The sequence below is a fragment of the Puma concolor genome, chromosome A2 (assembly GCF_028749965.1).
Source record: "Puma concolor isolate L17-30 chromosome A2, mPumCon1.1.hap2, whole genome shotgun sequence".
NCBI lineage: Eukaryota > Metazoa > Chordata > Mammalia > Carnivora > Felidae > Puma > Puma concolor.
The window spans coordinates 168,814,289-168,834,902 of NC_141668.1; the positions used below are offsets into that span (position 1 = coordinate 168,814,289).

At 57.0% G+C, this 20,614-nt stretch overlaps 1 protein-coding gene and 1 long non-coding RNA gene across 5 annotated transcripts; one reads left to right on the forward strand and one right to left on the reverse strand.

Moving 5' to 3' along the window:
- Positions 1-116: 116 nt before the first annotated feature.
- On the forward strand, positions 117-18,729 carry PLIN3 (perilipin 3). Of its 3 annotated transcripts, XM_086699409.1 has the most exons (9): positions 167-218; positions 2,589-2,773; positions 2,915-2,999; positions 6,298-6,496; positions 6,633-6,715; positions 9,917-10,214; positions 14,378-14,577; positions 15,913-16,038; positions 17,858-18,729. In XM_086699409.1, exons 3-9 carry the CDS (start codon positions 2,931-2,933, stop codon positions 18,200-18,202), a joined length of 1,320 nt encoding a protein of 439 aa, XP_086555535.1. In that variant the 5' UTR covers positions 167-218; positions 2,589-2,773; positions 2,915-2,930; the 3' UTR covers positions 18,203-18,729. The 3 variants fall into 3 exon arrangements, with proteins under 3 accessions (XP_086555534.1, XP_086555536.1, XP_086555535.1); XM_086699408.1 differs by lacking the exon at positions 2,589-2,773 and having other exon boundaries at positions 117-218; XM_086699410.1 differs by lacking the exon at positions 2,589-2,773 and having other exon boundaries at positions 117-218; positions 17,861-18,729.
- Positions 16,439-18,017, reverse strand: LOC147583853 (uncharacterized). 2 transcript variants are annotated; one of them, XR_015248571.1, is made up of 3 exons: positions 17,881-18,017; positions 17,473-17,590; positions 16,439-17,091 (listed from the first exon to the last, which is right to left on the reverse strand). It is a non-coding gene; the product is annotated as an uncharacterized LOC147583853 (long non-coding RNA). The 2 variants fall into 2 exon arrangements; XR_015248570.1 differs by lacking the exon at positions 16,439-17,091 and having other exon boundaries at positions 17,095-17,590.
- Positions 18,730-20,614: the final 1,885 nt, after the last annotated feature.

The following is a 20,614-nucleotide window of genomic DNA, read 5'->3' on the forward strand; positions in this document are numbered from 1 at the left end:
CCAGCAGCAGTCCGGGCCTTCCCGGACTTCACTTGTGGCTCCAACGTCCCGGACCGAGCGGGGCCGAGGCCTGACGGCGGGCAGCCTCCCGATACGATTGGTCCTCCGGCCCGTCACTCCTGAGCGCCCGCCCCCTTGACTATAAAAGCCTCCCCAGGGGGTCAGCCCCAGACGGTTTCCGAGCTGGCTGTCGCGCCCTGCACGTCCCGCTGACCGCGGTGAGAGGCGGGGGGCCCCATGGAGGCGGGGGGCGAGGTCCGCGGAGTCCCGGGGCGTCCCAGGGGAGGAAGGAGAGGGGAGGACCTTCCTGGGGCCTCGGCTGCTCTCTTCGGCCTGGGGAGGGGTCTCCAGCCCTGGCTGAGCTTTCTTGTCTCTTTCAGTGCCCCACCCCCCACCCCCCACCCAAAAAAAAACCCAATTTCTGGAACACAGTCAGACTTTCAAACTCTCTCCTCTCAGTTCCTGAGACTTTTTTAGGGGGAGGCAGAAAGAGCCCCTAGAAGTGGCAGTATTAAGGCGGGGGGAGGGGCGGTAAAGTCCCCATTATAAAACACATCCTCTCTAAACAAAAACAAAAACTGTGCTTGCTTTGCAAACGCAGTTTGGAGGCGAGCAGCGGCAGCCTGTCCTGCACAGGAAATCGGCCCTCCCGGGGCTTTAGGGCGCGCCTACCCCTCCTCCTCCGCCCCCAACCAGGGGACTTTCTGCCTGGCAAAGCCCCCTTTCCAGCAAATGGATTTGCCAACTGGGGGCTTAACTCCTCCCACACCCCGGTTTCTGGTCGCCCAGCTGACCCTGGGGAGCTCGCGGGCGGCCTCCGGCCCCCCCCCCCCACCTTGGGTGGGTGTGGCCAATGGGTTGCTCTAGGCGGCTGGGAAGGCCTACCCATTATCTGAGTCCTTGGGACCTGTGTCAGGATTGAGTCCAAGGGCCGGGCCCGGGGCCTCGGTGTCTGGGAACTTTGGAAGTTGTATCTTAGCATGCCCTGGCGGCTGGACGTCTGCGCAACTGCAGCGTTTCAGCTAGCTCTTGTTCTGGGGGCTGGAGCCGGCTGCAGACTGGTTGCAGACCCCAGGGACTTTGCGGGGGCGCTGACATCTGCAATGCGCCCCCCGCCCCTTGGTTAAACCCGCGCCAGGAGGGATCGATGGGCAAAGGGAATGGGAGAATGGGCCTCCAAGGTGCCCAGGTGAGCTCAGGCTCCGGGGAAGGTGGGGGAAATCATGGGACTCGTGATGATCACCAGGGGCAAGTGCACCTGCTGGCCCCACTTCCCAGCTGGGGACCTTGGTAACAAGCAGGAGCTCATTCCTGACTGGCTTCGCATGTGCGTGAGATGGTTCTGTTTATTGACCACCTACAAGGTGCTAGGCACTGAGCTAAGCGCCACATGTGCAGTCCCTCTGCCGATCTGCAGGGACTCCGAGCTGGGAACGCTTATCCCCATTTTACAGATGGGGCAGGCAAGGCTCTGCCAGAGGGTGCTGCTCTCCCAAGCTCCCGCCGCTAGCGACTTGCAAATTGGACCCCAGAACTGGTGCTCTCGGGACATCCGTTCGCTGGATTGTGCCTGGGGGGACAGGGCAGTGCGGCGGCCAGGTGGCCGGGCCCCCTTCCTCTAGAAGGAAAGACTCAGAATCAAGGTCAGGGGGTCACAACAGGCTCTTCCCAGAAATACCGGAAGAACCAGCCCCGAAGGCAGGCTCTACCTTTAGCGCCGCCATTTCGCAGGTGAGGGGGCTGAGGCCAGGGGAGAGGAGGCTCCTTGCTCAACCAAGTATAGCATGGGCACAGCTGGGACTCTTGCCATCTGGGTCTGACACCCACCTGCCCTCGCCCGGCCAGAAAAACGGAGCGCACCTGTGGCTCCCGTCGTACCTTGCAAACGTGTGCAGGAGACTCACCTAGGGAGCCTCCCTGGCCACTCCAGAGCCTGACTTGGTCTGCAGTGGGGGCAGGCACCGTCTCTCGTGTGTGTGTGGGTGTGTGTGTTAATGTTTATTTTTGAGAGAGCTCGAGTGGGAGGGGGACAGAAGGGGGGACAGAGGATCCGAAGTGGGCTCTGTGCTGACAGATCCCATGAACCCCGAGATCGTGACCTGAGCCACAGTCAGATGGTCAGATGCTCAAAGCCACCGAGGGGCTCCATATTTTTTTTTCTTTTTAATGCTTAGCTTTTTTTTTTTTTTTTTTTGAACTGGTAATATTACCTACCTGGCTCCAAAGTCAGAGGCCTGCCCCAGCCACCTGATCTTCCCTGAAAGGTGGCCACTGTTAACAGTTTCCTGTGTCTGGAGATTCTGTGCCAGCAGACATCTTTGCCGCCCCACCCCCACCTTTCCTCCCTGAAGGTCTCCGGCCAGTTACACGTAGGTCTCTGTAGCCACTAGCCGGGGCTGTGCCCCGTCTTCTCAAGGCCCCTTCTGCTGGGAAACCGGGTTGTTTCCAGTGCCTTGTTGTGGCCGACAACAGGTATACACCTCTGCCCGCGTGGCAGTGCAGGTGTGGGACCAGCCCCTGCAGGTCTCTGGGTCAAGGGGAAGATGGCTCTTGAAAGCAGGTAGCCATCAGCGAATTGCTGTCCACAGAGGTTTTGCACCCCAGGTGCCTCCCCAAAGTGTTGATAAAGTGGAACCCTTGGCGTTGGCCTTGAAGGCGTGGCCCTGGAAACAGCTGCATCAGCAGCACCTGAGAGCTTTTTAGAAGCAGTCTCGGGTCCCCACCCCACCCCTGCTGAACCGGCACCAGCATCTGCGCGGGCCCACGGGTGCAGGTGAAGGATTGGGAGGCAGGGCTCTAAAAAACGGGGGGGGGGGGGAGGGTGGAGGTCGCAGGGCAGATGTGAACCCGGACTTCCTCCTGGGGGGAGGGACAGGGCACGCTGTACCCTGACTGATCCGTGCGTCTGCCACAGTGCCTGTTCCTGAGAAATGTCTGGCAACGGGACAGAAGCCACCGTCAGCAGCAGCCCGGTGACAGCGGAAGAACCGGTACAGCAGGTGAGGGAGGTGGGGGGGCGGGGCCTGCTGGTAGCACGTGGAGGTCAAGGAGATCTTTCTGCTGCGGGTGAGGGTCCCTCACCCGCACCCCGGACACGTGTCTCACGGGTGGGGGTGGGGGCAGAACCGGAAACCCCAGAGGCTTGGGGGAGAGCAGGGCTCCGCCCCGAATCGCCTGTCACCCTGGGTTTGCCTGTTCCGGGCATTCCCTATAAATGGAGTCCTGCGATCTGAGACCCCTTCGCGTCTGGCTTCTCCCCCTGAGCATCATGTTTTTGGGGGCGTACCCACATCGTGGGTCGTCCGTGCTTCGTTCTTTGCTTGAAGCCGAGGTAAAACGACACATGACAACGACACAAATACTGTGCTGAATTGTGCGCGGTTCAGCGGCGTTGAGTACATTGGCCACGTGCAACCGCCACCGCCATCTAGTCCCGGAAGCTTTTTGTCCCCCCAGATGGGAACGCCATCCCCGTTACCAGTCATTCCCATTACCTTCCCCTCCTCCCCAGCCCCTGGCCCCCACTAATCTCAGTTTACCTATTCTGGACATTGCAGAGTGAATTTTATAAATTCACTCTGCAATGTCCAGAATAGGTAAACTGAGATTTACCTTTTATGGTAAATTTATGGTAAATTTAAGGTAATTTACCTATTACCTGTTATGTTAGGTACCTCATGAGTGAAATCCTGCAGGATTTGTCTTTTCGATTTCCTTCCTTTAAAAACTGTGTGTGTGGCGGGGTCAGGGGAGGTGCAGAGCTAGTCACGGGGCTCCAACTCGCAAACCGCGAGATCATGACCTGAGCCGAAACCGAGTCGGACGCTTAACCTACTGAGCTGCCCCAGGTGCCCTCCTTCCTTTTAAAAAAAAAATTTTTTTTTTAATGTTTATTTATTTTTGAGAGACAGAGTGTGTGAGAGGCGGAGGGGCAGAGAGAGAGGGAGACACGAAATTCGAAGCAGGCTCCAGGCTCTGAGCTGTCGGCACAGAGCCCAACTCGGGACTCGAGCTCACGAACCGTGAGATCATGACCTGAGCCAAAATCAAGAGTCAGATGCTTAACCCACTGAGCCACCCAGGCATCCCTGATTTTTTTTTTTTTTTTTTTTTTTTTTTAAGTAAACTCTACTCCAAACAGAGCTCGAATTCACGACCCCAATTTCAAGAGTCCCATGTCCTCCAGGAGCCAGCCAGGTGCCCTGAGACTATGAATTTTTTAAAACCTACCTTATACCATACTTTTTTTTTTTTTTCTCTTTAATCCACTCACCAAATCATGGACATCTGGGTTGTTTCCACCTAACTTGGCCGTCAGGAATGCTGGGAACCTTCATGGGCGAGTCTTGTGTGGATGTGTGTGTCTTGTCCCTGGGGTAGATTCCTAAAAGCAGAGTTGCTGGATTACCCAGGAGATCGGTGATTAAGTCCTGAAGAGACCTCGTGGGTAAACCCTGGAGGCAGACGGTCTGAGTCTAAGGCCCAGAGTGGCCGCTGCCTGGTTTTGTGATCTTGGGTGACTTACTCAACCCCTCCATGCCTCAGTTAACCCTTCTGTAAAATGGAATAACATGCCCCACCTCCCGGGACTGGCGGTTAAGTGCGTTCAAACGCGAGTTCACACGGTGCCTGTGAGTCTTCTGCCGGTATCTTCACACGAGTGATCTTTGCAACTCCTACTGAACGGGAATGGATGCCCGCCCCCATGTTATGGGTGGGGAAACTGAGCCTCTGTCCCAGCAACTCAGTTCTGCTCCTGTAGGCTAAGAGCAACCATATTCCATATGTAAATGACCAGGGGCGTGGCTGTCAATAAAACTTTATTTACAAAACCAGCCGGCAACGGAACATTAGCCACATAAAGGAATGGAGCACAGACACCTGCCATCATGTGGATGGATCCGGAGGATGCTGTGCACAGTGACAGAAGCCAGACAGAAGGCCATGTCCTGTGTGACCCCACTCACGGGGGTCCCTAGAGGAGTCCTGTCACAGAGACAGAGTGTAGATGGTGGGAGCCGGGGCTGGAGGCAGGGAGTCCATATTTCGTGGGGACAGAGCCTCAGTTTGGGGACAAGTTCTGGAGGCGGATGGCTGGGGGTGGCTGCATGACCGTGTGCGTGAGCTTGATGCCACTGAGCTGCGCACTTAGAAACGGTTAAGATGAGGGGCACCTAGTGGCCCAGTCGGTTAAGCGTCCAACTCTTGGCTTCAGCTCAGGTCATGATTTCACAGTTCGTGGGTTCAAGCCCCACATCGGCTCTGTGATCACAGTGTGGAGCCTGCTTGGGATTCTCTCTCTCCCTCTCCTCTGCCCCTCTCCTACTCATGTTCTCTCTCTCCTTCTCTCTCTCTCTCTCAAAATAAACTTTTTTAAAAATTAAAAAAAAAAAAACAAAAACCTAACACTGATACATGCTACCATATGGAGCACGGACCTTGAACACACGATGCTCAGGAAGGGAACCAGACATGAGAAGCCCCACGGGGTGGGAGTCCACATGTGTGAAACGCCCAGAACAGGCTCATCCACAGACAGGAAGTGGATTCCTGGGTGCTAGGGCGGGGGGAAACAAGGAGTGACCATTCTGGGAGTGATGACAAAGTTCTAGAATTAGCTGCTGTGGCTGTACGACCTTGTGAAAACACTAAAACCCTCAGAATTGTGCTTGCTTTTTTTTTTTTTAATATTTGTTTAAATTGCGTTTTTAAATGGTGGCATTAATGGTGTGTGAATTACTTCAATAGAGCTGTTAGGAAAAAACAGACAAGAATAAAATCACAGGGCACCTGGGTGGCTCAGTTAAGCGTCCAATTTCGGGCTCAGGTCATGATCTTGCGGTTCGGGAGTTCAAGCTGCGCGTCAGGCTCTGTGCTGACGGCTCAGACCCTGGAGCCTGCTTCAGATTCTATGCCTCCCTCTCTCTCTCTCTTCCTCCCCTGCTCACACTCTGTCTCTCGGTCTCTCAAAAATAAATAATTAAAAAAAAATTTTTTTTAAATAAGAAAATCAGGTGTGGGCCCCCCACGGGCTGTAGCTTGCCGACCCCAGCTGCGCAGGGCTCTCGTCTCTGGTCACTGGCCCACAGTGGGTGTCAAGTGCACGTTCAAACAGATGAGGGGGAGGGGCTGCGATAAACGAAGCCCAGAGCGGAAGGAACCCCCAGGCCCCGGCTGGTGCAACCACGTGGCCACAAAGCAAGCGCGGGCCGGGCCGTTTCCTGGCCGGGAGGGAATTCGAAATTGCAGGGCACCCCAAGTCCTAGGCCCGGCCCCCTGAGTTGCCCGTCCCCGTAGCCGAGCGTGGTGGACCGCGTGGCCGGCATGCCCCTCATCAGCTCCACCTGCAACATGGTGTCGGCGGCCTACGCCTCCACCAAGGAGAGCCACCCCCACGTCAAGACCGTCTGCGATGCGGCCGAGAAAGGCGTGAAGACCCTCACGGCGGCCGCCATCAGCGGGGCCCAGCCCCTCCTCTCCAAGCTGGAGCCCCAGAGTAAGCAAAGCCCCGGCGAGCACGGAGCCTACCTCTTGGCTGTTTGGGGGGGGGGGATGGGGAGCTGCCCCTCCCCGGTCCCGAGGGGCGTGCCCGCGCCCCAGTCTCGATTTCAGTCTCGCCCCGTCTCTTGCAGTCACGTCAGCCAGTGAGTACGCCCACAGGGGGCTGGACAAGCTGGAGGAGAATCTGCCCATCCTGCAGCAGCAGACGGAGAAGGTAACTGACCTCCACCATCGGGAGCCCCGGGGGGGGGGGGGCGGGGGCTCAGCCGGGAGGGGGTCCCCTGGGGCACTGAGTGTGGGGTCCCATCTCAGCGAGAACAGACACGCGCGACCACTTCCTCCCCGACCCCTCTTGGGTCTGTCCCCAGCACCCTCACTGGAAGAATGCTCTGAACACCAGCCAGCTCTGTTCAAACCCCCCCCCCCCCCACACACACCTCCCGCGCTGTGCCTCTCACCCTGCCTGGGGCAAAAACCGAGGCCGTCCTTAAGGCCCACGCCGTTCCCCCGCCCCTGCCCGCATTGCCCACCTCCCTTGCCTCACGCCAGCCTCCGTACTCAGGGTTCAGTAACATCAGTACCCGTGGGCACCGGACACGGTGATAGAGTGCTTGCCCTTGTGGAACTTTCATTCAGGGGAGAGACGGGGATGGGGGGAAGCAAATACTGTGAACACCTCCGTCTCCGTCCCACCCCCGGACCTTTGCACGTGCACTCCCTTCTTCACGAACCCGACTCTCAGGCCTCCGTTCTCATCCCACCCCTTCAGAGGCCTTCCCTTCTCTCTTAAAGAAGGTCCTTCTAGCTCAGCTCTGTCCAGAACCGTCCCTGATGTACATGTTCGTTCCCTGCGCCGCGTCCCGTGTGGAAACTACCAGCTGTATGTGGCTGCCGAGCCCTTGGAAGGTTGGCTGGTGTGGCTGAGAAACTCAATGACTAATTTTAAATGGAAATGGCTGCAGGTGGCCAGCAGCCAGCATCGTTCTGGCACACCGGCGCCGCTTTCCTGAGCTCTGAGTCACAACCCGCACAACGAGCTCCCTTACAAGCCCACGGTTCAGTGGTTCGGGCGTATTCACACCGTGGAGCCGTCGCCACCCATTTTAGAACATTCCATCACCCAGACACCTCACGTCCCTTAGCCGTTATTCTCCTTCCTGCCAAACACCCCGGCCCCCACGGGCCCCCTTCCCGTCCGTGGATGAGCCCGTTCTGGACGTTTCACACACGGGGACTCACACACCTGTGTGGCGTCTCGTGTCTGCGTCCCTCTCTGAGCGGCGTGGGTTCGGGTCCGCCCGCGGGGGCGGCGGGGGTGGGCGCCTCGCTCCTGCTCGCGGCCGAGGGACGTGCGCGTGCGCGGTGGAGGCACCTGAGGGACGTGCGCATGCGCGGTGGACACGTTCCTCCGTGGACGTGCGCGTGCGCGGTGGACGTGTGCTTATTCCTGCCTCCGCCACGGACAAGTAGGTTGTTCCCGCTTCTTGGCTGTAATAACACTGCTGTGCGCACTTGCATAGTTTAGTTTTTTTACGACATGAAATGTATTGTCTTTAACCGTTTCTAAGTGCACAGCTCCGGGGTATCAAGCGCGCTCACATTGTCCTGCAGCTCCCCTTGCCCCCCGCCGCCATCCGTCTCCAGAACTTTCCATCTCCCCAAACCGAGACGCTGTTCCCATGAAGCACGGACTCCCCACCCCTGGCTCCCACCATCCACTCTCTGACTCGGTGGACGGGACTCCTCTGGGGACCCCCTGTGCGTGGGGTCACGCAGGACGTGTCCTTCTGTGTCTGGCTTCTGTCCCTGCGCACGGTGGCTTCCGGGTCCATCCACATGGTGGCAGGTGGTAGGACGTCTTTTTAAGGCCGGACGAGACTCCAGTGTGCAGATGCACCACGTTTATTTTTTCACCTGTCAGTGGCTTGCTTCCACCTTTTGGCGATTGTGAGTCACGTGTCCAAGTTGTGCTGGCTTGTAAGTTTGCCGCCATCTGAACGCTTTTTAGCTGCCGCTCCGTCTCCCCGAGTGGGGTAAGGGCACAGACTGCTTCTTGCTCTGTCTGGTGCCCATCATATAGCCTGGCACGTAGTGGATGCTTAGTCTCCGCTTTTGCCGTGTGGGACCATTAACAGGCCGGGCACTGAAGGTGGAAATTGCCCAGTTCACAGAAGAATGGAAAAATATTGGCATGAGCCACCTTCTAAGGGCTGGGCACTCGTGTCCTTCTGTCCTGCTGGTGCCACCTGAGGCCAACATTCCTTCCGTTTATAGAAGGGATGAGCTCAGGGTGACATTCTACGAGGCCATCCAACAGAGCCCCTCCCAGCTCTTGACTTAGAGGCACAGCGCTGTCCCTACTCCAGGCCCTATGAGGTCACCCCCTAATACACACACACACCAGGAAATGGCAGCGTTCCCCGTTTCTATGGGATGTGGTGGTGTCACAGCTGGGGTTTGAACTTGGGCCGGCATGAGCTACGTGACCGCCCCCGTGGGCACCTTTCTCCACCCAAAAGAAGCCAATTCTGGGGACCTAGGTGGCTCAGTCGGTTAAGCGTTCAACTTCAGCTCAGATCATGATCTCACGGTTGGTGAGTTCAAGCCCCATGTTGGGCTCTGTGCTGACAGCTCAGAGCCCGGACCCTGCTTGGGATTCTGTGTCTCCCTCTCTCTCTGCCACTCCCCCACTGGCACTCTGTCTCAAAAACAAGAACAACTAATTCCCATGGACACGAGAGGTCTAGGTGTCTGGCAGGATGCCAACTTGAAAGAGTGGGAGTGGGAGTGGTTGGTTGTTAACTTTCCCGAGAGTTCTGTGCACATAGATCTGCTTAGATTCCAGAAGATCAACACTCGTTGATCCACAAATGCCCACCGCGTGCTGGACCCGCTTCTCCTCCTGGGATATACAAGCCTGGGGGAGGGGCAGAGAGAGAGAGAGAGAGAGAGAGAGAGAGAGAGAGAGAGAGACAAGCCAAAGCAGGCTCCAAGCTCTGAGCTGTCAGTGCAGAGCCTAACGCAAGGCTCAAACCCACGAACCGTGAGATCGTGACCTGAGCTGAAGTCGGACACTTCACTGAGCGACCCAGGCGCCCCCTTAATTACCTCTTTAAATAGTCCCATCCTGAGGTCTTCGGGATTAGGGTTCACACTGCGGCCCGTAACACTGTGGATGAAGAAACAGAGAGGTGGAGGGAGTTACCTGAGGCCACGCAGCTAGGACCTATCAAACCAGGATTCAACCCAGGCTCTGGAGCTCAGGATCTTCCCTACCAGACTCAGCGTTGACCCCTGTGCGTTCGCCCAGGAGGGAGCAGTCCTCCCTTTGACCTCCCCGGAGGTTGGGGCGCAGGGGTGGGGGGACCCAGGTATGAAGGGAGGATGGGGGTGCTGATGCCGGCCTGTGTTCTAGGTTCTGGCAGACACCAAGGAGCTGGTCTCGTCCAAGGTCTCGGGGGCCCGAGAAGCCGTGTCCAACACCGTGTCCAGCGCCAAGGACACAGTGGCCACCCGAGTGACGGAGGCGGTCGACGTGACCCGGGGCGCTGTGCGGACTGGTGTGGATGCCACCAAGTCTGTGGTGGCCAGTGGCGTCCAGTCGGTCATGGGCTCCCGGGTGGGCCAGGTGGTGCTGAGCGGGGTGGACACGATGCTGGGCAAGTCTGAGGAATGGATGGACAACCACCTGCCCATGACGGACGCTGAGCTCGGTGAGTGCGGCCCGGGGGCCCGGACCCCTCCCCAGACCTCCCCCGTCCTTGCGGCCACCTAGGGTGTGTCCCTTCAGTGCCATCTGGCGCCCGATGTCTGTTCTCTTTGAAGCAACCACCAGAGGGCCCCTCTGAGCACCGCAGTCAGGTGCTGACCTCTGCCCACAGCCTTTCAGGGCTCCCCCCCTCCCCTCATTCATTCTACTCCGGCCATGCTTCCACCCCAGGGCCCTTGCACCAGCTATCCCCTCTACTGGAAACGTCCTCCCCCTAGACATCGGGAAGGGTAGTTCCTTTCTGCCTGCAGCTCTGTGCTTCAACGCCACCTTCCCAGTGAAGCCTCTACAGTTGCAGCCTCCCTCGTCCATACTGTGTCCTAAAACCTGCCCCCCACCCCCTCCTCACTGGGCTCTGGTTTTTCTGCCTGGCACTTCTCATCACTTTCACGAAGCAGACGCTTCTGTCTTGGTCTTACTGCTGTGCCCCTTGTCTAGGACGGGGCCTGGTGCTCAGTAGGCATTCAACCCCAAGCGTAAAATCACTCTCCTCTGTCGCTCCCCTCACCCCCCGCCCCAGGCATTTATCTGTCCATTCAGATGTTCCTTGAGCACCTGCCTCCTGACTGTCTTTCAAGTCCTGGGGGGGATACATCAGTGCATAGAATTCTGCCCTCAAGGAACTCACTGTATAAGGTATAAGGAAGTCAGGTCAAAGGAGAGAATTCCAGGGGGAGGGTGGGGTAGATGTTTCTGGGACGGTGAATGGAGGGAGGGAGGGAGGGAGCTGCATGGCTGTCAGGGCAGAGAGGTGTAGAAAACAAAGGTCCTGGGGCAGGACCTGTCTGGTGTGTTAGAGAAACAGGCAGAGTGGGCGAGGGAGAGAGGGGGAGGAGGGGAGGGCCAGGGGAGGGGACAGGGCAGGTCTGCAGGGCCTTTGGGGGCGTGGGGAGGACTTGGGCTTTTCCCCTGGGGAGGTGGGAGTCCTGGCGGGCTGTGGGCAGAGGAAGCGGAACTTGATTGGGTGCTCACGGGCGCCCCCTGGTGGCCGCTGCGGGGAGGACGGACGGGCGGGCGGTGCCGGTGAAGGCAGGAGCCCAGCGGATCCAGGGCAGGACGGACGGAGGGTACCCTGCTGGTCCCTGGGGGCGTGATGGGGGCTAGGCCAGGCGGGAGCAGGAATGAAGACAGACAAGCGGGGGATGAAACTGTTGAGACAAAGCAGCCGGTCTTATCTGTGGTCCACAGTCCTCTTGTGGTCCTGTCCCCACATTCTGGGGACAGCCATCCTTTGGACATTTGTGTTTTGGTTTTTCATCCTTTGCACATTCGTGAAGGACTTTTGCCACACCGCGATGCGGACTCTGGTGCCCACGGCAACGAGGGCCCATGGGGCTGCGTGTAGGTTAGACACCGTGCTCCATCCGACTTTGGCCAGACAGATGTCCTCAGACACTACCCAGCGTCCCCTGTGGGGCAGACTCACCTCCCAGGTGAGACGCCCTCCTTCACCTGTTCTGCAGCATTCATGCAAAGGGACTCATGTGGTTCCCTGGTGGGTTAGCACCTCTGTTGACGATTGGAATTGCAAAACGTCACTATTCTAAGTATCTTTTCTTTCTCTGTTAGCTGGGAAACTTCCCTGGGGAAAGTTCTCTGTTGCAGTGTTAATCACCCCAGGTACAGCTCGCGGAGGAAACACAGAGCACGGGGCTAGCTGGTTGGAACGCGCAGACTTACGTGACATATTCTAATGCTACGCATTTGCTTTATCAACATTTCACTTGTCCCATTGCTTTTGGCCAGTTGGAGGCCCTCCTCGAGTTGGCTCTGCGTCTCCGTGATCCTCCCTGGGAATCCTCAGTGCAAAGTGGTAGTCGTTGGCTTTCTGGAGAAACTCTGATGATTCAGGCGGGCTGGTGATCTTAAGCCCTGAAGCATGTGGTTTGAATGCAGATGTCCTGTGTCCTTTGAGTGTCCAAAACCTGACCTTGAAACTTTTTTTTCCCCATGTTTACTTTTTGAAAAAGAGAGAGCAAGGGAGGGGCAGGGAGAGGGAGACACAGAACCCGAAGCAGGCTCCAGACCCTCAGCTGTCAGCACAGAACCCGACGCGAGGCCTGAACTCACAAACTGTGAGATCGTGACGTGAGTCAAAGTCGGACGCTTAACCGACTGAGCCACCCAGGCGCCCCTGTGACCCTGAACCTCTTGAAGGAAGGGACCTGCCAGCCGATAGTAGGTGCTGGAAGTCAGGTAGAGTCAGCCGTGGGAGCAGCAGTGTCTGCCGGGAGGAAGGTCTTGAACCAGGCCCGGAGGCCACTGCGGACAACGGATCCGTCTGACCAGCCATGCTTTTTTGTACTTTCTGTCCACCCACTAAGGATGAGGTCACTGTGCACACGGGTGGTGGAACCAGGCATGTGCTCGGGGACTCAGACCATGAAAACAGCCCCCTTTCCTCCCTGTCCTCCTCCCCTCTGCCAAGGGCACCTGCCAGCGCCACAGGGCCCTGCCAGCTGGCTCAGACGTGCTGGGATCCTGCCAGACATCCTGGCCTAAAACAGCAGAGCCACATTCACTTCCAAGGGCAGCGCCCCAGGGCCCCTGGGGGCCACGGAGAAGTTCTGGACTGCAGTAGGGCAGGTTGAGAATGTTGCTAGTGTGGGTTAGTCTTTGCAACCCGCCTTGGGTGGGGGGATGGGAAGGTCCGTTTTTCTCAAAACGCAGGTCGTTTTCTCTGCCCGAGTGTCCCACGTGTATGCTTGCTGTTCTCTTTTTCTTTAATGTTTGTTTATTTTAAGGTCGGGGGGGGGGCACAGAGGGAGAGGGGGAGAGAATCCCAAGCAGACCCCACTCTGTCAGTGCAGAGCCCAGCTTGGGGCTTGAACTCACAAACCGTGAGATCATGACCTGGGCCAAAATCAAGAGTCGGCTGCTTAATCGACTGAGCCCGCTCCCCCCCTCCCCCAGGCACCCCTGTTGTTCATTTTTGAAATGTCATGAAATGACATTCTCCCCAGCCGACTCTATCAGACTACCCCCAACTCCACACCTGGCCCACCACCTGCATTTGTAAATAAAGTTTTATTGGCACACAGCCACGCCCATCTGCGTCCGTGTTATCTGAGCCCTTCTGCAGGACAGCTGGAGAGCTGAGTAGGGCCAGTGTAACTGCTTGTGAAAACAAAAATATTGGCCGTCTGGCCCCGTGCCAAAAAGTTGATCCACCCCTGGGTTAGAGTGTGTTCTTCTGGAATGTTTAGCGTTTGTGGAAACCGCTGAAATCCCCCGATCGAAGGCTAACCTTGATTGAGCTGTGGGTCAACAGCAGCCTGTGGGATTTCCTTCCTTTACTTTCTGTCTCTTGTTGATGGAGCAGTGCCTGGCCCGAAGCAGCGGCGAAAATACGTGGCTAAAATGGGGACCTCTCTTAATCAGGCTCTTCCTGCCCCACCAGGGGTCATCCGTTGTGTTACGCTGGCCGTGTGTTTGTGCTCCCTGTGCTATTTATTTAACACCCTTCTTTAAATCCGCTTTTCAAGATTCTTTCAGAAAGACTGATGTTATCACTTACTGAAAACAGAAAGCCAAATCATCTGCTATAAACCGCTAGCAAAAATCGCGAAATGCTCACTTGTGCGCCTTTTTCGACGCAAGTAGCTCAGATTCCACAATTCAGGCAGCTCTGACTCAGGTGGCCCTACAGAAGGGGAAACTGAGGCTGCGTGGCACAATCACTTTAGAGCAGGGGGTGGTAAACATTTTCTTAACCAGATTGGTAAATATTTTTGGCTTCGTGGGTCAGTCTCTGTTGCAACTACTTACGTCTGTTAGCACAGAAGATAGGTAAATGAACGGGCGTGACCGTGTGCCAATAAAACTTTGTTCCTAGGGACAAGTGGTATTTGGCCCGAGGGCCGGGGTGTTCAGACCCTCGTGCCCTTCCAAGGCCTCTCGATCTTGGGAACCGCGGTTCTCATCATGCCCGTTTTGCAGATGGGGAAAAGCAAGGCGGGGGACCCCTTCGCTCCAAGGCTCCACAGCTTGCGAGGGGCACAACTTGGGCAGGTGCGTTCAGGCCCGAGGGCCGCACGCCGAAGCCTGAGCGGTACACGCGGCCGGGTCCCGGCCCTCACGACGCCTGTCCTTCCTTCCTCCCTGCAGCCCGCCTCGCCACGTCCCTGGAGGGCTTCGACATCGCGTCGGTGCAGCAGCAGCGGCAGGAGCAGAGCTACTTCGTGCGTCTGGGCTCCCTCTCGGAGCGGCTGCGCCAGCGGGCCTACGCTCACTCTCTGGGCAAACTGCAGCTGACCCGGCAGCGGGCCCAGGAGGCCCTGCTCCAGCTGGCCCAGGCACTCAGCCTGGTGAGGCCCCGCCCCTGCCCTGGGGGCTCCGCCCACATCCCCCCCCCCAGCCCCTGCCCCCACCACTTTGCGGTCACATCCTGCCCCTTCCTGCCAGGCTTTTTTCTATCTGTTCTCTAAGGAGCTAAATTCCTATTTCTCTCTCTCTTTCTCGCTCACTCTCTTTGCTGAGCTTCCTGTACTGAGTGCTAGCTCCGCCCTCTTTTTTTTTTTTTTTCTTTTTCTGTAGGGAGAGAGGAGGGGAGGGGCAGAGAGAGAATCCCAAGCAGGTTCTGCACTGTCAGCTCAGAGCCACGAACTGAGCTGAAATCAAGAGTCGGACGCTTAACTGACTGAGCCACCCAGGCGCCCCCCCCCCCGCCTTTTTCTTTAATTTAAAAAAAATTTTTTTCTTTTAGCGTTTATTTACTTTTGAGAGAGAAAGGGAGAGAGAGAGAGAGACAGAGCATGAGCAGGGGAGGGACAGAGACACAGAATCCCAAGCTGGCTCCAGGCTCTGAGCTGTCAACACAGGGCCCGATGCGGGGCTTGAACTCACAAACCGCGAGATGACCTGACCCGAAGTCAGATGCTTAAGCGACTGAGCCACCCAGGCGCCCCTCCTCCCTCTTTTTCTTCAATTTTTGATTGGGGTAAGATTGGCCACTTTTAACCATTTCCAAGCGCACAGCTCAGCGGCATCAGGCACGCTCACACCATCATGCACCCGCCCCTGCCATCCGTCTCCAGAACTTTCCATGTCCCTAGACCGAGACTCTGTCCCCATGAAGCACGGACTCCCCACCCCTGGCTCCCACCATCTACTTTGTCCCTGTGGACGGGACTCCTCTGGGGACCCCCTGTGCCTGGGGTCACGCGGGACGTGTCCTTCTGTGTCTGGCTCCTGTCACCGCGCACGGCGTCCTCCGGGTCCCTCCACGCGGTGGCAGGCGGCAGGACGTCCTGACTTTTTAAGGCTGAATAACATTCCATTGGAACGGTTTTCAAGGCTCTGCTACATTCCGTTGGCCAAAGCCAGTCTCGGGGCCGGGCCCAGTCACGAGGAGCAGCAGACAAAATGGGAGGAGGTGCAGGGAATGTGCGGTCCCTCCCTTTGCAAGCGGCACATATGTGCCCCTGTCGGTGATGAGACCACAGCGGGGAGAGCATACGTGAGCACAGTGTCCCGCTTTCCTCCGCTTCACAGACCACCTCCTCCCGGATAAAAGGACGACTCTGTGGGCCTCTCTCCGGACTCCTGCCTCTCCTGGGACGCGTGAGGGGCTCCGCGGGCATTGGCCAGGGGCTGGAGGCAGCCTCTCACTCTCTCTCTCTCTCCCCCCTCCCCTGCTCCAGATGGAAACAGTCAAGCACGGAGTCGATCAGAAGCTGGTGGACGGTCGGGAGAAACTGCACCAGATGTGGCTCAGCTGGAACCAGAAGGAGCTCCGGGGCACCGAGGAGAACCCAGCCAAACCGGAGGTACCAACGTGGGGTGCCTGTGGGATCCTTAGGGCCCTGACTTCCTTCCTTCTCCGCGCCTCTGTCGGATGGACCTACCTGCTTGGAAGGCTTTCCGCAGCCTCTCCAGCCATTAACCACCTTTAGGACGTGACGGCACCTCTTCCAGGAAGCCCACCTTGATTTCCTCCTTTAGGTGTGGGTGTTCCTTTGAACTGCAGGACACTTGTGACGTCTCTCAACCTGCTGAACTCTAAACCCTGCCGTGTTTCCCTTCCCCTGTGTCCCAGCGCCAATGTGTCCACTACGAATGGGGGGGCGTCACTCAGCTGCGAGCAGGAGTGAGGCGCCCCCACCGGCCGCCCCACAGACGGGCCCTGAACACCCGACGCTCAGGGAGGGAACCAGACACAAGAGGCCCCACGGGGTGTGAGTCCACGTGTGTGAAACGCCCCGAACAGGCTCATCCACAGACGGGAAGGGGTTCAAGGCTGTCAGAGGCTTGGGGAGGGGGTCAGGATGGACTGCTTCATGGGGAGGAGCCTTCTTTGGTGGGTGATGGAATGTTCTGGAGTTCGAGGCAGTGGTTGCACAACCTTGTGAATGTACTAACAACCACGGAACTATATACTTAAAAGGGTGAATTTTCTGGTCCGTGAGTTACATACGTCTCTAAAAGAAATTGAGTTGCTACATAAAGCACATAGTAAACCCTTCAAAAATGGCATTTGTGAAGATATCACCTGCTGTCTCTGCAGGTGCAAAATTGTTAGCATTCAGACCCAACTACATCCGCCTCCCTCTCCCTTCTCCCCCACCGCTGACCGTGGCAACCTCGAGATGTGGGTGTTGACTCTGGTCGGCACCTCCCTGTCAGGGTCAAGTCCCGAGCGAGCGCTCTGATGGCGGGTTGCGGGCAAAGTCCTGCCTCCCAGCCTGCTCTCTTCCCCCCCTGTGGTGGGGGTGGGGTGTTAAGGTCCCGATGCACGCATTTACACTTCCGTCTCCCCCACCACACAGCTCCTGCCTGGAAAGTTCTTCCAGACGTCCTCTTAAAAAAAACCTGAAAAACGTCTTGAGATACAAAAAAAAAAAAAAAGCTTTATTGAGATATAATTCACATGCTATACAGTTCACCCATGCGGATGATCCAGTGGTTTTTCGCGTGTTCACAGGGCTGTGCGAACATCGCCACAGTGCATTTAGAACGTTCCCACCAACCCCAAAGGAGATCTTGTCCCCGTTTTAGCAGACGCTCTTTGTCCCCAGCACTCACGAACCCCCTTCCTGTCTGTGGATGAGCCTGTTCTGGCCGTTTCACATTCTGTGGGGCCTCCCGTGTCTGGTTCCCTCCCTGAGGGTCGTGTGTTCAGGGTCCGACTGCGGGGCAGTAGGGGTGGGCGCCTCGCTCCTGCTCGAGGCCCAGTGACGTTCCCCTGTGTGGGTTTTGTTTACCCGTTTACAAGTTGATGGGCTTCTGGGTTGTGTCCACTTTTGCCTCCTGTGGATCACGTCCTGTGACCAGCCCCAGCCCGTGTATGGTCGCGTGTCTCCATTTCTCTTGGGTAGATACCTAGAAATGGAACGGATCGCTAGTCCTATGGAAACTCTTAACGTTTTGGGGGACCACCGGACTGTCTTCCGAAGTGACTGTGCCTCTTTTTCACTTTGGGGTCTATGTCACTTGGCTCAAAACTCAAATAGAGCTGGGATCCCAAACCACCGTGCTGGACGGGCTCGCCAAGGACAGGTTTTCTGGAAGGTGGGCAGGAGAACCCCCACTTTCTCTCCCCGGGCTTTGGATCCCAAAACATGGTCCTGACTGTCCGCCCCTTCCCAGCAGGTGGAGTCCCAGACGCTTACCATGTTCCGCGACATTGCCCAGCAGCTGCAGAACACCTGTGCCTCGCTGGGGTCCAGCATCCAGGGGCTGCCCTCCCACGTGAAGGACCAGGTTCAGCAGGCTCGCCACCAGGTGGAGGGCCTCCAGGCCACCTTTTCTGGCGTCCATTCCTTCCAGGACCTGTCCAGCACTATCCTGACGCAGAGCCGAGAGCAGGTGGCCAAGGCCCGAGAGGCCCTTGACCACATGGTTGAGTACGTGGCCCAGAACACGCCCATCATGTGGCTGGTGGGACCCTTTGCCCCGGGAGTCGCCGAGAAGGCCCCAGAGGAGAAGAAATAGGACAGTCAGAAGGGGGCTCGAGGGACCTAGTCTTTCCCTGAGGGGTCAGCATGAGCGCTGGACCCTCCGCCCCCTCGCCTCGCTTGGAACGTGTTTCTTCCCTTCCTCCCGGCCCATCTCAGCTACCACCTCGGGGAGCGCCCTCTGCCGCCTCGGAGGAAGCACTGCCTGCCTTCATCAGTCTTTAGGGGGAGGTCTCCAGAAACAGATTTTTTTCTAGGAGGCCCCCAGGCCCCCTCCAAATTTTTTCTTCTTAGAAACAAAGGCTAGGTTTCTTACATCCCACCTGTGCTACATCAAGGCCCCTGGATATCCGCCTTTAGCTAACGGACTTGGACTTCTGGCTTGCGAAGTGGCCCTTCTGGGGTGTGGGGTGGAGGCAGAACCGCTGAGACCCATTCCGGAGCGGGGGGGGGGGTGGGGGGGGGGAGGGGGCCCTGGGGCCTGCCCGGCCGCTCGCCGGTGCCTGGAGTGTCACCGTTGCCTTAATAAATCTCACCTGCAGCTGAGTACAGGCTGTGTGCGCACGCGCATGCGTTCCCAGGAGCTGAGCGACGCGGGGTCCGCGGGTGGCCGCCTCTGCCCGCTTCTCTGCTCTGCTCGCGAGGATGGGAACAGGACAGGGCCAGATCCGGAGTGGGGCTCAGAGCTCTCGTCCAGCCCCTGGGACAGGAGAAGAGCAGGGCGGGGGGATCCTTCACCTCCCCCACCGCCGCCAGGCCACGCGCTGCGGTGTGGGACGCTTAGACCGAGCCACCCAGGCGCCACTAAAACCTGTCACTTCTTTTAGAGTAGACCTGAACGCTTCTCATCACGAGAAAGAAATCGTAGCTCTGGCCAACATTAACTTCTCGTGCTTGTTTTGCAATACACACACGTACCAAATCACTGTGTTCTACCCCTAACACGGATACCGTGCTCTATGTCGATTGTGTCTCAATTTTTCAAGAAGGTTGAACACGTTTGGGGGCAATACAAGAAAAAGAACATGCAAGTACAAATTCAAAATCAGACACAACGGGGGCGCCTGGGTGGCTCAGTCGGTTGAGCGTCCGACTTTGGCTCAGGTCATGATCTCTTGATTCGTAAGTTCGAGCCCCGCATCGGGCTCTGTGCTGACCACTCAGAGCCTGGAGCCTGTTTCGGATTCTGTGTCTCCCTCTCTCTCTCTGCCTTTCCCCAGCTCATGCTCTGTCTCTCTCACTCTCAAACATGAATAAACGTTAAAAAAAAAAAAAATTAGATACAACAGAAACCCTGCCTCTCAAACTTCATGATGAATACTTCCTACACGCAGTCCCCGTACAAAGTGATTATATTGGGGCGCCTGGGTGGCGCAGTCGGTTGAGCGTCCGACTTCAGCCAGGTCACGATCTCGCGGTCCGTGGGTTCGAGCCCCGCGTCGGGCTCTGGGCTGATGGCTCGGAGCCTGGAGCCTGTTTCCGATTCTGTGTCTCCCTCTCTCTCTCTGCCCCTCCCCTGTTCACGCTCTGTCTCTCTCTGTCCCAAAAATAAATAAACGTTGAAAAAAAAATTTAAAAAAAAAAAAAAAAAAAAAAGTGATTATAGTAAAAGCACAAGCCCTCACCATCCAAAGAGCCGGGTGTTTGCTTGTGTGCTGGCCCGGCCCGTGAGCTAAGGACAGTTTACATTTTTCTTTAATTACCTAAGCAAGCTCTACCCCCAACATGGGGCTCCAACCCGTGACCCCAAGAGCACCCCAGTGCCTTACCCCCTGAGCCAGCCAGGCACCCCAGCATAGTTTACATTTTTAAAGCGAACAAAAATAAGCAACAGAGACCCTCTGTGGCCCGCAAAGCCTAAAACATTCACTCTCTGACCCTTTGCAGGGGAAGCTTGCCAGGCGCAAGCTTGAGACCTTCCTGTTAACGTCTTACTGCTTAGAAGCGTTTCTCCCAGTACTTAAGAGCTGCGGTGTGTTTTGCTGCGGTAACTTTACACATCACTGAGTCCCGCTTACGAGACTAGGCCTGAGGGTGTCGGCACATCTCCAGCAGAGGGTGATGATGGCAGGTTTGGGGGGCGGGGAAGCGAATGATCGGTGCTGGAGCGATGGGTCCAACGTCTGTCCTCAAGCAAGACACAGGCGTGAGGAGAGGGATTTAGGGTCTCCAGCCCCACTAGAGAACTAAAACGACCCTGTATGCAAAGGCAGGACAATGTCACCTTCTCCTGGGGGCTCTGGCCTATGGACAAAGGTTTACAAACCCTTAAGAAAGCCTGGGTGGCTCAGTCGGCTGAGTGTCCAATTTTTTGTTTTGGCTCAGGTCACGAATGCAGGGTCATGGGATCAACCGACATCGGGCTCTGTGCTGAGCCTGCAGCCTGCTAAAGATTCTCTCCCTCTCGCTCTCCGTCTCTGTCTTCTTCCCCCTCCCCCTTATGCTCTCT